This window comes from Mesoplodon mirus (genome assembly GCF_964341445.2).
Source record: "Mesoplodon mirus genome assembly, chromosome: 11".
NCBI classification, from domain to species: Eukaryota; Metazoa; Chordata; class Mammalia; order Artiodactyla; family Ziphiidae; genus Mesoplodon; species Mesoplodon mirus.
Window position 1 is genome coordinate 80,242,680 of NC_138987.1, and position 16,762 is coordinate 80,259,441.

The 16,762-nt window shown below is 39.1% G+C and overlaps 1 protein-coding gene across 4 annotated transcripts in view; it reads right to left on the reverse strand.

Moving 5' to 3' along the window:
• PPFIBP1 (PPFIA binding protein 1) overlaps positions 1 to 16,762 on the reverse strand; it is a 182,574-nt gene that overhangs the window by 21,071 nt on the left and 144,741 nt on the right. For all 4 annotated transcript variants that reach the window (XM_082634923.1, XM_082634922.1, XM_082634921.1 and 1 more), the window contains 4 exons: positions 15,554 to 15,638; positions 12,114 to 12,268; positions 1,796 to 1,911; positions 1,152 to 1,208 (listed from right to left, as the gene is read on the reverse strand). In XM_082634923.1, coding sequence (XP_082491049.1) covers positions 1,152 to 1,208; positions 1,796 to 1,911; positions 12,114 to 12,268; positions 15,554 to 15,638 — 413 coding nt within the window. The remainder of the gene's footprint in view (positions 1 to 1,151; positions 1,209 to 1,795; positions 1,912 to 12,113; positions 12,269 to 15,553; positions 15,639 to 16,762) is intronic.

A 16,762-nucleotide genomic window follows, 5' to 3' on the forward strand; every position in this document is an offset into this window, starting at 1 on the left:
TTAGGCAGTCACTTATGTGCTTAACTAAATTATAATGTTCAGTTCTTTTAAAAGCAGGGGTGGTTAACGGCCCTGCCAATAACTCTAAATGTTCTGCACATGTCAGAATAGCTGGAAAAACACTTAGGACTATCTTGTGATGTCAATATTTGAAAATAAACCAGTGTTTTCCACGGACTAGTGGCGTATCCTTTGCAAATACACATTCACACCAGGAACTTTTAAAATACTCATGTACTTTTCATATATAATCCTCCTAATGAAAATACAGGACAAAAGCTTTACTTTCCAATTTACAAAGGAATCAATTTTCTGAGTCTGGCAAGGCACTTCATTTTACAGTTCTAATCAAGCATGATAGAGGAATCCCTATTGTTGCCTATAATAACTCACTTACAATCCTAGTAAAGGCAGAGTGACAGTGTGAACATCTGGAGAGCCTTTCTCTTTCACATAAGTAGCATTCAATTATACAGAGCTGGTGTTACTCAAAAACTGAAGGCAGGAGTATGTGACCAGTTTAAAAACAGAGCGAAAAAAGTAACATCTTTGCTCTAAGACACAGAATAATATACTACACCAACAAAAGCTTTAAAAGGCATTTCTCATGTATTTTTGTGTAAATAAGTTGCTAGAAATGTCGACTACCAAATACAGTAAAAGATAATGGACAGCAAAGAAAAGATCTCATCTTTGAGTACTGCTCTGAAAATAGATTTTCCTAATGTAATACAGACATTAACTTGGATAAACTTAGCTATTAGGTCAGCTTATTAAGTTGAAAGTGTAAAAAACCATGGCAGCCTTGCCAGCCATTGCATCATTCTCTGCGATGCTTTTCTGATACACTTATATCCAGAATATAAGTCAGTACAAAAATGAAATTAAAAGCACCGAACTTCAAATGAAAACTGATGAAGAAAGGCTAAGATGGCAGAAACCTGGCACAAGATAATGGTAAAAGAGCCAGTGTTGATGTGTTACTTTACAAACCCCACTCCACGCCCCCCCACCCGATCATTACGGCTGCATTAGTTCATTCATGCCTCAGAGTCATTTGCTTTTAATACTAGTCATTGTTAGTGTAACAGAAGCTTCCTCTTTCCCAAGCATCAATCATATTTTTTTACATTTGATAAAACAGAACTTACGAAAGACTATCGCATAGTTGAGTTTCAACGGCAGAACCAAGGATTAGTTTTCCATCACTAAAATATTAAAGAAAAAAGGTATTTATGAGCCTCATGAAAAAAAAAGACCATAAATATTCCAACTGAACAGAATTGTCAAAAACAAAAAACTGTGCAAGGACAGTTATTTCTCTAATTTTTGATATTCTATTTAATTTTACTTGATCTAATTGTAAGATTAGGCAATTAATTTGGGAAGATGGTCCCCCCAAATTCTATTTGCCTACAGAGGAACTACTGTATCCCTCTCCTGTCTCCTTCACAGCGTCTTCCAAACAGCCTCAGGCACATACATGACTGCCGCTATTCTGCTTGCAATCCTTTGATGGCCACCTATGACCCAGGATATAAAATCCAAGTTCCCTAAAATCCCTCTCTAACCTAATCAGCACACCTCCCCAGCCTCATCTCCAGTTACTTCCTACTTCACATCTTTTATTTTAATAATACAGAACTGCATGGGATTCCCTGGCACAAGTCTTGCTGTTTCTTGCTTCTCTGGGTAAAAGATTATGTCTGAAAATAAATGCAGTGCACCCTTGCTTTTGGTGGATCTACTTTTCTGGGTATTTATATCGCAGTGTTAGATCATAAATGACATATACTTCTCCTCAAATGAAGTCTCTGGCTTAGGAGGCAATTTCACTTTTTCAGAAGTTTCCAAGCCTTTAGATGCTGGCAATAATGAAGGGATTGAAACTTGCAAGATGCTGGTGTGGAACTGTAATATAATAATAAAGGGCCAAAAATCAATCCAACAAATAAACAAAACACAAGCCACAGAGTAACAAAAAATAAATAAGACAATTAAGTGGTCTATTTATGGCTAAAATTTCATACACCTGTGTTTAGAACTCTATTCTTATATTTATAAAATGGTTTCAGGACATAAACATGTGTAAGTGTTACTCAGAGAAAACATTCTGGAAGAAAGTAATTATTGAACTTGCTTCTGAAGAAGACACCGAATATTGAGAATAAGACATAATAAATACCATTAAGTAAGTTAATAGAAAAATCTAACAACTTTAAGCCCCGGTTGAAATCTTGGCCCTGACACACTTGCCTAAGTGACCTTGACCTCAGGCAATCACTTAACTGCCTTAAACTTAGGCAAGTCAGTTTTGTCCTCTGTAAAATGACAATGACAATGCCTACCTTACAGGGTTGCAATGATTTTAGATGAGATTTGGTTAAAGAGCTTCGTAAAGAAAGCACTATTTCCATTTTAATTTCTACCATTAGTCTAATATAGAACATTGGTCAAGCCAGTTAATTATTATTCTATATGTGAACAAGCTGACTAACTTCGATGAACAGAATTGATAAAAGGAGTAATTAAAACAAATTATAATAGACTTTGTGGCTACATTACTTAAACCATGTTGATTAATCGTAACAATATTACAGCAAAAACAAAAACAAAAAATAATACATTTCCCCCGCAGAAATGCTTTGTATATCCTAAGGATGGATTTGGTCAAAGGATTTCTAAACACTGGTTTTCAGTAATTTCTGACAACCAGAGAGGAGTTAGATTGTGAGCCACTCCACGAAGCAATAAATGAAACACTTCAAAAAATATTCCAGTAAAAAAATGAGTGAACTCACTTCTGCAAGTCAACCAATCTGAGATAGCTCTTGGCTTCTGCGAGTCAGCTAGTCAGGTAGGGACTCACACCAGGAACACACGTCTGAATGCCAACCAGTCAACAACAGTCTCGCCTTCACAACCACACACAGCTGACGTCAACTCACTCCTGCCTCTGAAAGCCCAACCCCTGAGCTCCTAGCATCCTAAAAACCCTCCCTGTGATCCACTCAAAGAGAATGTCCTTGACCAGCACGGTTCACTTACTTAAATAAGCAATAAATTCAGCTTTGTGAGTTTTGTTTCAGTTACTGAGTGGTATTCTCACCCTGTGATACTATGAAAGGTTATAAAATGTGCAGTCTGTTAAAGTAACCAGACTGGGCACAAGATGGAGTCACTCATGCTAAGCCCCATGTTAGCAAGCCTGAAAATAACTAAATTTTCTCTGCTTGGCTCTCCCAGAAAAGGAAGGCCTAGGTCCACCAGTCAGCACTTCCGGCTCAGCACAAGTTACCTGGCTGGGCCCCAAGACCTCTCTTTGCTCCATGTAAGGAAATAACCCTGCTTTAGCCAATCAGCAAATGCCAAGTAAGACTTCACTGTTCCTGCTCCCTTCCACCTACAAAAGTCAAGGGGATGCTGCTGGAATCATGAATCGCTGAATAAAGCCAACAAGATCTTTAAAATTTACTCGCTTGAATTTTGTTCCTTAACAGGTCGTATTATTATAAAACAGGAGATGACTTCACTATCATTTTTTTCAGTTTGAATCTTTACGATTCATCCTGGGCAATTTACTTAGCCACCATCCCCGTGTCCTGAAGTGCATGTACTTCCTTGGGTTCCTAATCACAGGGAAAATTAGCTACACTAGCAGACTGACCCATTCTCTTCATTTCCCAAACTTCAGGGCTTTCACTCCATGCTCGAATCACCATCCTGGCTTTTCTTTTAAAATGTGGCTGAACACCCTCAAATCATTCTTATTCCAAACTAAAAATCTGTGATTAAACTACAGTTTGCATAGCAAAGACTTCTTTGGGTAAGGATATGAGATTATCTAGGTGTATCCTATGTAAAAGCAGCCTCTTTCTATAAATGTAGCACATGCCTTGGCTACCATACGTTATTTTTTTCTTTCAGTATAAATATTTAACAATTAGGGGATTTTTGATGGTGAGCCACAGCCACCCCCTGCCTCTGCAGGAGACCCTCCAACGCTAGCAGATAAAGAAACAGAAGCCAAAGACCTGTTAGCAGGAAAGTCAGCACTGGAACTCAGGACTTTTGACTGCAGAGACCACCTACACACTTCCACGTCTTCTGTCTCTCTCAAAGCACACCGTGCCTTCTGAAAAGAGACTGTGTGGCTGACAGGGTCTTGGTGCTCTGGCCGGGTGTCAGGCCTGAGCCTCTGAGGTGGGAGAGCCGAGTTCAGGACATTGGTACACCAGAGACCTCCCGGCCCCATGTAATATCAAGCAGCAAAAGCTCTCCCAGAGATCTCCAACTCAACACGAAGACCCAGCTCCACTCAACGACCAGCAACCTACAGTGCTGGACACCCCATGCCAAACAACTAGCAAGACAGGAACACAACCCCACCTATTAGCAGAGTGGCTGCCTAAAATCATACTAAGTTCAAAGACACCCCAAAACACACCACCGGATGTGGTCCTGCCCACCAGAAAGACAAGATCCAGCCTCATCCACCAGAACACAGGCACCAGTCCCCTCCACCAGGAAGCCTACACAACCTATTGAACCAACCTTAGCCACTGGGGACAGCCACCAAAAACAACTGGAAATACGAACCCGCAGCCTGTGAAACGGAGACCCCAAACACAGTAGGTTAAGCAAAATGAGAAGACAGAAAAACACACAGCAGATGAAGGAGCAAGGTAAAAACCCAACACACCAAACAAATGAAGAGTAAATAGGCAGTCTACCTGAAAAAGAATTCAGAGTAATGGTAGTAAATGTGATCCAAAATCTTGGAAATAGAATGGAGAAAATATAAGAAACGTTTAACAAGGACCTAGAAGAACTAAAGAGCAAACAAACAACAACACAATAAATGAAATTAAAAATTCTTTAAAAGGAATCAATACCAGAATAACTGAGGCAGAAGAATGGATAAGTGACCTGGAAGACAAAATAGCAGAAATAACTACCGCAGAGCAGAAAAAAGAAAAAAGAATAAAAGAATTGAGAACAATCTCAAGAGACCTCTGGGACATTAAATGCACCAACATTCGAAATACAGGGGTCCCAGAAGAAGAAGAGGAAAAAAAAGGGACTGAGAAAATATTTGAAGAGATTACAGTTGAAAACGTCCCTAATATGGGTAAAGAAATAGTCAATCAAGTCCAGGAATCATAGAGAGTACCATACAGGATAAATCCAAGGAGAAAAACGCCAAGACACATATTAATCAAACTATCAAAAATTAAATATAAAGAAAAAATATTAAAAGCAGCAAGGGAAAAGCAACAATTAACACACAAGGGAATCCTCATAAGGTTAACGGCTGACCTTTCAGCAGAAACTCTTCAAGACAGAAAGGAGTGGCAGGACATATTTAAAGTGATGAAAGGGAAAAACCTACAACCAAGATTACTCTACCCAGCAAGGACCTCATTCAGATTCGATGGAGAAATCAAAACCTTTACAGATAAGCAAAAGCTAACAGAATTTAGCACCACCAAACCAGCTCTACAACAAATGCTAAAGGAACTTCTCTAGGCAGGAAACACAAGAGAAGGAAAAGACTTACAATAACAAACCCAAAACAATTAAGAAATTGGTAATAGGAACATACATATTGATAACTACCTTAAATGTAAACGGATTAAATGCTCCAACCAAAAGACATAGACTGGCTGAATGGATACAAAAACAAGACCCGTACATATGCTATCTACAAGAGACCCACTTCAGACCTAGGGACACATACAGACTGAAAGTGAGGGGATGGAAAACAGATATTCCATGCAAATGGAAATCAAAAGAAAATTGGAGTACCAATTCTTATATCAGACAAAATAGACTTTAAAATAAAGACTATTACAAGAGACAAAGAAGGACACTACATAGTGATCAAGGGGTCAATCCAAGAAGAAGAGTTAACAATTGTAAATATTTATGCACCCAACATAGGAGCACCTCAATACATAAGGCAAATGCTAACAGCCATAAAAGGAGAAATCGACAGTAACACAATAATAGTAGGGGACTTTTACACCCCACTTTCACCAATGGATAGATCATCCAGACAGAAAATAATAAGGAAATACAAGCTTTAAATGATACATTAAACAAGATGGACTTAATTGATATTTATAGGATAATCCATCCAAAAACAGCAGATTACACTTTCTTCTCAAGTGCTCATGGAACATTCTCGAGGATAGATCATATCTTGGATCACAAATCAAGGCTTGGTAAATTTAAGAAAATTGAAATCATATCAAGTATCTTTTCTGGCCAAAATGCTATGAGACTAGATATCAATTACAGGAAAAAATATGTAAAAAATACAAATACATGGAGGCTAAACAATACACTACTAAATAATCACTGAAGAAATCAAAGAGGAAATCAAAAAATATCTAGAAACAAATGACAATGAAAACATGATGACCCAAAACCTGTGGGATGCAGCAAAAGCAGTTCTAAGAGGGAAGTTTATAGCAGTACAATCCTACCTCAAGAAACAAGAAACAACTCAAATAAAAAACCTAACCTTACACCTAAAGCAATCAGAGAAAGAAGAACCAAAAAAATCCCAAAGTTAGCAGAAGAAAAGAAATCATAAACATCAGATCAGAAATAAATGAAAAAGAAATGAAGGAAATGATAGCAAAGATCAATAAAACTAAAAGCTGGTTCCTTGAGAAGATAAACAAAATTGACAAACCATTAGCCAGACTCATCAAGAAAAAAAGGGAGAAGACTCAAATCAATAGAATTAGAAATGAAAAAGGAGAAGTAACAACTGACACTGCAGAAATACAAAGGATCATGAGAGATTACTACAAGCAACTATATGCCAATAAAATGGACAGCCTGGAAGAAAAGGCCAAATTCTTAGAAAAGCACAACTTTCCGAGACTGAACCAGGAAGAAATAGAAAATTTAAACAGACCAATCACAAGCACTGAAATTGAAAGTGTGATTAAAAATCTTCCAACACACAAAACCCCAGCACCAGATGGCTTCACAGGCGAATTCTATCAAACATTTAGAGAAGAGCTAACACCTATCCTTCTCAAACTCTTCCAAAATACAGCAGAGGGAGGAACACTCCCAAACTCATTCCATGAGGCCACCATCACCCTGATACCAAAACCAGACAAAGATGCCACAAAAAAAGAAAACTACAGGCCAACATCACTGATGAACATAGATGCAAAAATCCTCAACAAAATACTAGCAAACAGAATCCAACAGCACATATAAAGGATCATACATCACAGTCAAGTGGGGTTTATCCCAGGAATGCAAGGATTCTTCAATATACACAAATCAATCAATATGATAAACCATATTAACACACTGAAGGAAAAAAACCATATGATCATCTCAATAGATACAGAAAAAGCTTTCGACAAAATTCAACACATATTTATGATAAAAACTCTCCAGAAAGTAGGCATAGAGGGAACTTACCTCAATATAATAAAGGCCATATATGACAAACCCACAGCTAACATTGTACTCAATGGTGAAAAACTGAAACCATTTCCACTAAGATCAGGAACAAGACAAGGTTGTCCACTCTCACCAATATTATTCAACATAGCTTTGGAAGTTTTAGTCACAGCAATCAGAGAAGAAAAAGAAATAAAAGGAATCCAAACTGGAAAAGAAGAAGTAAAACTGTCACTGTTTGTAGATGACACAATACTATACATAGAGAATCCTAAAGATACCACCAGAAAACTACTAGAGCTAATCAATGAATTTGGTAAGGTAGCAGGATACAAAATTAATGCACAGAAATCTCTTGCATTCCTATACACTAATGATGCAAAATCTGAAAGAAAAGTTAAGGAAATACTCCCATTTACCATTGCAACAAAAAGAATAAAATACCTAGGAATAAACCTACCAAAGGAGACAAAAGACCTGTATGCAGAAAAAATAAGACACTGATGAAAGAAATTAAAGATGATACCAACAGATGGAGAGATATACCATGTTCTTGGATTGGAAGAATCAATACTGTGAAAATGACTATACTATCCAAAGCAATCTACAGATTAAATGCAATCCCTATCAAATTACCAATGGCATTTGTTATGGAACTAGAACAAATCATCTTAAAATTTGTATGGAGACACCAAAGACTCTGAATAGCCAAAGCAGTCTTGAGGGAAAAAAACGGAGCTGGAGGAATCAGGCTCCATGACTTCAGACTATACTACAAAGCTACAGTAATCAAGACAGTATGGTACTGGCACAAAAACAGAAATATAGATCAATGGAACAGGATAGAAAGCCCAGAGAGAAACCCATGCACATATGGTCACCTTATTTTTGATAAAGGAGGCAAGAATATACAATGGAGAAAAGACAGCCTCTTCAGTAAGTGGTGCTGGGAAAACTGGGCAGCTACATGTAAAAGAATGAAATTAGAACACAACCTAGCACCATACACAAAAATAAACTCAAAATGGATTAAAGACCTAAATGTAAGGGCAGACACTATAGAACTCTTAGAGGAAAACATAGGCAGAACACTCTATGACATAAATCACAGCAAGATCCTTTCTGACCCACCTCCTAGAAAAATGGAAATAAAAACAAAAATAAACAAATGGGACCTAATGAAACTTAAAAGCTTTTGCACAGCAAAAGAAACCATAAACAAGACAAAAAGACAACCCTCAGAATGGGAGAAAATAGTTGCAAATGAAGCAACTGACAAAGGATTAATCTCCAAATATATAAGCAGCTTGTGCAGCTCAATATCAAAAAACAAACAACCCAATCCAAAAATGGGGAGAAGACCTAAACAGACATTTCTCCAAAGCAGATATACAGATTGCCAACAAACACATGAAAGGATGCTCAACATCACTAATCATTAGAGAAATGCAAATCAAAACTACAATGAGGTATCACCTCACACCAGTCAGAATGGCCATCATCAAAAAATCTACAAACAGGGCTTCCCTGATGGCGCAGTGGTTGGGAGTCCGCCTGCTGATGCAGGGGACACGGGTTCGTGCCCCGGTCCGGGAGGATCCCACATGCCGCGGAGCGGCTGGGCCCGTGGGCCATGGCCGCTGGGCCTGCGCGGCCGGAGCCTGTGCTCCGCAACGGGAGAGACCACAACAGTGAGAGGCCCACATACCGCAAAAAAAAAAAAAAAATCTACAAACAATAAATGCTGGAGAGGGTGTGGAGAAAAGGAAACCTCTTGCACTGTTGGTGGGAATGTAAATTGATATAGCCACTATGGAGAGCAGTATGGAGGTTCCTCAAAAAACTAAAAATAGAACTACCATATGACCCAGCAATCCCACTACTGGGCATATACCCTGAGAAAACCATAATTCAAAAAGAGTCATGTACCACAATGTTCACTGCAGCCCTATTTACAATAGCCAGGACATGGAAGCAACCTAAGTGTCTATCGACAGATGAATGGATAAAGAAGATGTGGCACATATATGCAGTGGAATATTACTCAGCCATAAAAAGAAATGAAATTGAGTAGTGAGGTGGATGGACCTAGAGTCTGTCATACAGAGTGAAGTAAGTCAGAAAGAGAAAAATAAATACCGTATGCTAACACATATACATGGAACCTTAAAAAAAAAAAGTTTCTGAAGAACTTAGCTGCAGGACAGGAACAAAGACACAGACATAGAGAATGGACTTGAGGACACAGGGAGTGAAAAGGGTAAGCTGGGACAAAGTGAGAGAGCGGCACTGACATATATACACTACCAAATGTAAAACAGATAGCTAGTGGGAAGCAGCCGCATAGCACAGGGAGATCAGCTTGGTGCTTTGTGTCCACCTAGAGGGGTGGGATAGGGAGGGTGGGAGGGAGACGCAAGAGGGAGGAGATATGGGGATGTATGTATATGTATAGCTGATTCACTTTGTTGTACAGCAGAAACTAACACACCATTGTAAGGCAATTATACTCCAATAAAGATGTTAAAAAAAAACTATGGGATTTTTCCCTCTAAAATAGCTCTTATTCCTTAACTGATCCTTGGGTTTTTTTCCTTTCCATTTCATTGAGATATAATTGACATATAGCCACTGTACAAGTTTTAGGTGTACAGGATAACGACTCGACATACCTACACTATGATATGATTATGACAGTTGAGTTTAGTTAAACTAACATCTGTCACCTCATATAGATACCAGAAAAAAAAAAACATTTTTCCTCGTGATGAGAACTTTTAGAATCTACTCTCTTAGCAGCAGCTTTCAAATACACAATATAGCAATGTTAACTGTAGTCACCGTGCTGTACTTTACATCCTCAGTACTTAGTTATAGCCAGAAGTTCATACTTTTTGACTATCTTCATCCAATTCCCCTTCCCACTAATTCCTTGTAACGGCATATTTTAGCTCTCTCTTACATTTAAAAAAGAAATGCTGTTTTCTCCTTGAATTCACTTTCATTCAATTCAAATTTCATATTCTCATTATGTAATTATGAGCAACAGATATAAAAAGTAAAGATGCCATTTGATTTCTTCTCGCTACTTACAATAAAATGTTAGAAGAGAGGTGACCAATGAAGCAACTGTTAAATATAAAGGAGCCAAGATTATTTACTTGAAAAATTAAACTGTTTCTCATTCCTAGTCACCCTAGACAGAACACTACATATTAAAATTAAGAAATGGTTTCACGGCAAAGATCAAGCACAGGTGCTGTCAGGAAAACAGTCTTAAGATGAAGCCACAGGTGTAGCTTTGCAAAGACAGGAAAATTCAAGGTGGTGCTTCTCACTGAACCTTTCAAAAAGATCAAAAACTCTAAAAACAAAGGGATATCCCATAGTGGCCTTACAGGGAACCTAAGGCAGTAAAGGGCTTTTTGTGAAGATATTTGCGGATATGCTTTTGTCTAATAGAGTGGATTAGGCTCAGTAGTTGTGGCGCACGGGCTTAGTTGCTCCGCGGCATGTGGGATCTTCCCGGACCAGGGCTTGGACCCGTGTCCTCTGCGCTGGCAGGCAGATTCGTAACCACTGCGCCACCAGGGAAATCCCTCTAGTTGCTTTTTTCAAGTTTAACAAAGTCAGAGGGAAATTTTCTTCTATGATCTTTTTTAAAAAAAACTGAAAGCAGTCACTGTTTATTAACTGACCAGATTACAAAAATAATCATGGTAGACATCTTAGTTCATCCTTCTAATAGACGTATTGATTTGGTCTACCCTATTGCCAACATCTCTACCTTCTATAAAGTGGGTGGTCTTTTTCTTCACTCCACCTCATGAAGATAGTTTGAAGGGCCATAGGAAGGCGTTTGCTTCTTTGAAGCATTTTTCAACACTACAGATCCCGTAAATCAGATCCTCCATGCAGATGACGCCATATTTACCAAGAAATCAATCAATCAATGTGTTATCTGTCAGGGCAATTTGCTTCTTTTTTTTTTTTGCTGTACGTGGGCCTCTCACTGTTGTGGCCTCTCCCGTTGAGGAGCACAGGCTCCGAACGCGCAGGCTCAGTAGCCATGGCTCACGGGCCCAGCCGTTCCGTGGCATGTGGGATCCTCCCGGACCGGGGCACAAACCCGTGTCCCCTGCATCGGCAGGTGGACTCTCAACCACTGCACCACCAGGGAAGCCCGGCAATTTGTTTCTTATTGTTTTGCCATAACTACGCTTGTAGATCAGTTTACTTGCTGACCTCAGGTTTGGGTACCCCCATGCAATACATGGCTCCACAATCCCCAGCATGTTAACTGAAGTCCATCATCTTTCACAGTTACCATCACAAGTGACTAAAATAAATTTACATAATCTCACTTTACTTATTCCCTACTTATTCTTTAGGAAGTAGATTATAATCTAGTACTGAAGATGACATCCATCTCCAGGGGATTCATATGTCTTTCCTGAATTACATAAGAGGTTTTGACATTGCCCAAGTGTTTATTTATTAATAAAGAGAGGGAAAAAACACACATTTCAAATAAAGACCCGGAGGTCAAAATAATTGCCAGGACAAAGCAAGTCAGTAATCCAACTGAGAAAAGAACCCATGTCTTTGATGTTATCAATGGCACTTTCAACGACAGAGTCTCTTTAACATGAAGAAACAACTGAGTCTATAAATACCTCTTCTGGAGCACTTGTGTTAAATGGGTCATGACTGGGAGATCCCATTACTGGCGTAGATGACAGGTTTTTCTCCAGATCGCTAAAGCCCTGTGCGTCCAGCAAAGTGGAGAAGGAACTGGAAGGGAGCAGGTCTTCAAAGTCACCATCTTGGCCTAAGCAATGACAAAGCGGAAAGTGGACACCAGCAGCTTTTCATTTTTTACTTTTGGAGGAAGATAAGAATCCCAGTTATCTTGAATATAAAAAATTTTCTGTCCTTAAAAATCAAAGAGTCAACTCCTGGCATCACTTGAAGAACAACAACGTGGGACCTAGGAAACAGCATCTTCAGCTGTGAGCACCTAAGGCCCAGGGACTCTCGGGCCACATGAGTATCCAGTAGTGGTATTAGAAGAGGTATTAATCACTAGTGGTTTAATAGACGCAATCATAGACTCACAGCATTGATGTTAAAAGTTAACATAGTCCAACAACCCTCCTGTAATTCTGTGTCAACATTTGGGGCTTTATAACTTTCAGTTCAGAAATAACCCTGAATAAATAAGCTGAGGAATACCAGTGGTACAACAAAACTGATTCTGAACAGCAACAAAGTCACCATTTAGACAACTCCATTTTCATCGCTACTGTTGCTCTTGAAAAATCGTAGAAAGGAAAAAAGGAAAAGAAGGAAAAATAGATGACCCTTTGATCCCTCTTAAGAGGATCCTTTTTTGCCATTCATTTCATTTTACAGTAGAAACAATGGCCTAATGGAGAGAAGGAACCACATAACCAGCAAACCAGCAACTCTGAGAATTTTTTTACATCTCTAGAAATGAAAAGGATTAAGTGCTGAACAACAGTGCCAGATATTCTTTTTTTACAAACAGAATGGTCCTTCCAACTATTCTCTGAATAATACAAAATGGCAAATCATATACTTGTTTAAAGATACTAACTAGACATAACTTCTTAATTTAGGTTTTTATTAGATATTTGCTCTAATTTTATTAGAATTTAGGTATTCTTAAAATTCCCTGAGGATTATCTAAATAAATATAAATCCTAGTGAGAAATCACTGTTTACATAACTCTTCAATAGAACACGACATAATTTTCAATGGTTTATAAACATCTATCCTGCTGTACACGGTTAAAAACTATCTCTTTTAATTATATATTTATACGCATAGAAAAAAAAGGCCAGAAAGAATTACATGAAAATGCCAGCAATGATCATGCCAGTGCAATTTTGACTGATTTTTTTACCCTTTTTATCTGTTTTCCAAGTGTCTTACAATGTAGTCTAATTACAGAAATCAATCTGCTCTTCCTTGATTTTTAAATATTAGAATTATAGTGTTGAGAGTCTATAAAATCAAACAATGTTTTAAATGCTATGACTATGTAAAAATTAATTACTTGAGAATTTGCAATGTTCCTTAGAAGAGAGACTCCTGTGAAGGTTTAGAAAATGGTGAGTGATAAGAATTGTCATAAGTCTACACTGATAATTAGAGGTTCATTTGCTCATTCAGATATTTATAAAGTCTTAATACTAGGCCTTCTGGACAAAAAGATGAAGATCCATTTTTTTCAAAGATCCTGGTCTAAAGCAGCATTTTCTTTCTTTGTGAACCCATCAAGATTAAAATTTCAAAATCCGAGTGTCCCATGAGTACCTTCCAAAAGACTTATTTATTTCCAGCACTTACTTTTTTTTTTTAATAGCTACTGATATGTGTAATTCTAGGTAATTTCTTTTTTTAAAAAACATCTTTATTGGAGTATAATTGCTTTACAATGGTGAGTTAGTTTCTGCTTTATAACAAAGTGAATCAGTTATACATATACATATATCCCCATATCTCTTCCCTCTTGCATCTCCCTCCCTCCCACCCTCCTTATCCCACCCCTCTAGGTGGTCACAAAGCACCGAGCTGATCTCCCTGTGCTATGCGGCTGCTTCCCACCAGCTATCTATTTTACATTTGGTAGCCAGCACTTACTTTCAAAGCAAATAACCCCAACTAGGCAGTGCTAATGAACAAGAGAACTTTCAAAGTTCTTCACATTTTTGTGTGTTTTGAATGACCCCCAAAGCTTTGCCACATTTGTGGATGGCCAACTGGCCCATCAGCAGATAAAATAATAATAAACACAACAAAATGCATACTAACTTTACCTAGATGTTTTACAGATTTTTTAAAAACACATTCAAAGCTGAACACAATCCTCCTCAACCACTTCCATGTTCCTTCTCTAGGCTTCCCCGCTTTTTTTTTTTTTTTTTTGCGGTACGCGGGCCTCTCACTGTTGTGGCCTCTCCCGTTGTGGAGCACAGGCTCCGGATGCGCAGGCTCAGCGGCCATGGCTCATGGGCCCAGCCACTCCGCAGCATGTGGGATCTTCCCGGACCGGGACACGAACCCGTGTCCCCTGCATCGGCAGGCGGACTCTCAACCACTGCGCCACCAGGGAAGCCCTGGCTTCCCCCTCTTGATAAACGGAACCATCATCTGCTAGTTGCTTCAGTCAGAAATGTTGATCTTTCTTGATGCCTTCTTCTTCTTCACTCTCCTAATCTAATTCATCACACTATTGAGTTGATTCTAACACCAAAATACAGTTCCAATCAGCACCATCAGATCTTCCCACTGCAATACTGCAAGGGCCTCTTGATTGACTTCCCATCCTTCCAACACTGCTGGAATAGTCCCAGCGGTCCATAGTCCACGATGGTCCATTTGTCACAAAAATCATGCGGTTGACTTGTTCAGACCATTCAGTGGATCCTTCTGGGCTCGAATAAGAGCTGAACTCCTCACTTTGCATGACCCGGCCATGCTCACCTCTATTATCTCATATTGTCTCACTCTCCCCCCTGCTCACTACCTTCTAGGTACACTGGTCTCCTTTCGTTTCTTTTTTTTTTTTTTTTTTTGCAGTACGCGGGCCTCTCACTGCTGTGGCCTCTCCCGTTGCGGAGCACAGGCTCCGGACGCGCAGGCTCAGCGGCCATGGCTCATGCGCCCAGCCGCTCCGCGGCATATGGGATCCTCCCGGACCGGGGCACGAACCCGTGTCCCCTGCATCGGCAGGCGGACTCTCAACCACTGTGCCACCAGGGAAGCCCTCCTTTTGTTTCTTAATAAACACACCAAGGTCTTCCTTCCCCGAGGCTCTTGCAGGTGATGTCCTTCTTTCTCTCTGCAATGTTACCTAATCAACTCCGTGGAGAGGCTCTCTCTGGGCAACCAATCAACAGTGTACTCATCAGCCAACACACCTTCTGGCAGAGAACAGATGCCTAATAACATCACTGAATGAATGAAATGAACCACCTAACTTGAAATAATGGATATACTTCATGAAAGAAATTGAGGCCAAATGTAAAAAAGTTCATAGCCACTTAAAAATCAAGTAAAGCAGAAAAGTCTTTAGAGCTACACTACCTTTTTTACCTTGGGCCAGTACCACTGTATCTTGCATTTTCTTGTACCTGTTCAGGCACTGTCGCAGATCTTCTATTTTCCGATCCTATTAGTGAAATAAATTATCATCTTTAATATTATGATTTTAAAACAACAAAAGTAATTGTGACACAAAGAATAAGTAGACATGAATTATTTACATTATTCAAAGAATACTTCTAAACTTTAGTAAAACTGGTAATGTTCAGAATATTTTGCCTACGTACATCAGAGACATAGAAAAAGTACCTCTAAATTTAGAGATCCTATCCTTCAGCTGCCATCTTTAAAAAACAAAAACAAAACAAGGTAATAAGATACAAAACAAAACAAAAAAAAAAACAAGAAAAAAATCAACTTCCTTTACTCCCCTAAGTCAGAGCTTGAAAGAAAGATCTACACCTGCTATCTTTACCAGCTGCCATTAATCACCATCTGGCTTTTCCCTTCTCCAAACACTCCACCAAAGCTGCTTCAATTAGTGATCAGTGAGCTTCTCTTTACTAAAAACAATGGACACTTTTCATCCTTTTTCTAATTTGACTTCTAGATGGCACTTGATTGACCCCCACTCTTTCCTTCGTTCACTTTTCTCTCCACTCTTTCTTTTCTTCTGTTTTGATTTGTTAATTCCTTGACCAGATAAACATTCTACTTCCATAACCCCCACTATCTTCCCAACCCAGAATATAAAATGTTAGAGCTTCAACGTGTTGTCTTTTACCCTCTTCTCTCTTCCCAGGCCCTCAGTGCGGTAAATTATAAAAATGGGCTCCCTAGCTTCCCCAACATGGATTTGGGGCACGGCCATGTGACTTGCTTTGGCCAATGATATATAACTAATGTGGTTCAAAGCAAAGGCTTGAAAAGTATTTGCACATTGGGGCTTGCCCTTTCTTGCTGCCCTAGGGAACCCTGAGGCCACTACATGAAGAAGCATAGGTTAGTCTACTGGAGGATGAGAGACCATTTGGAGAAGAGACAACCTAGCTGGGGTCAACCTAGACCAGTCAATCACCAGACATGTGAGTTACACCATCTTAAACCATCCAGCCCCATTCCAGCCACTGGCTAATGGTAGAGATCAGCAAAGCCAGCCTAGACTAGAAGAGCAATCTAGCCCACCTACAAAAGTATGAGAAATAATAAATGTGATTTATCATGGAGCAAAAGCAAACTGACACATGAACT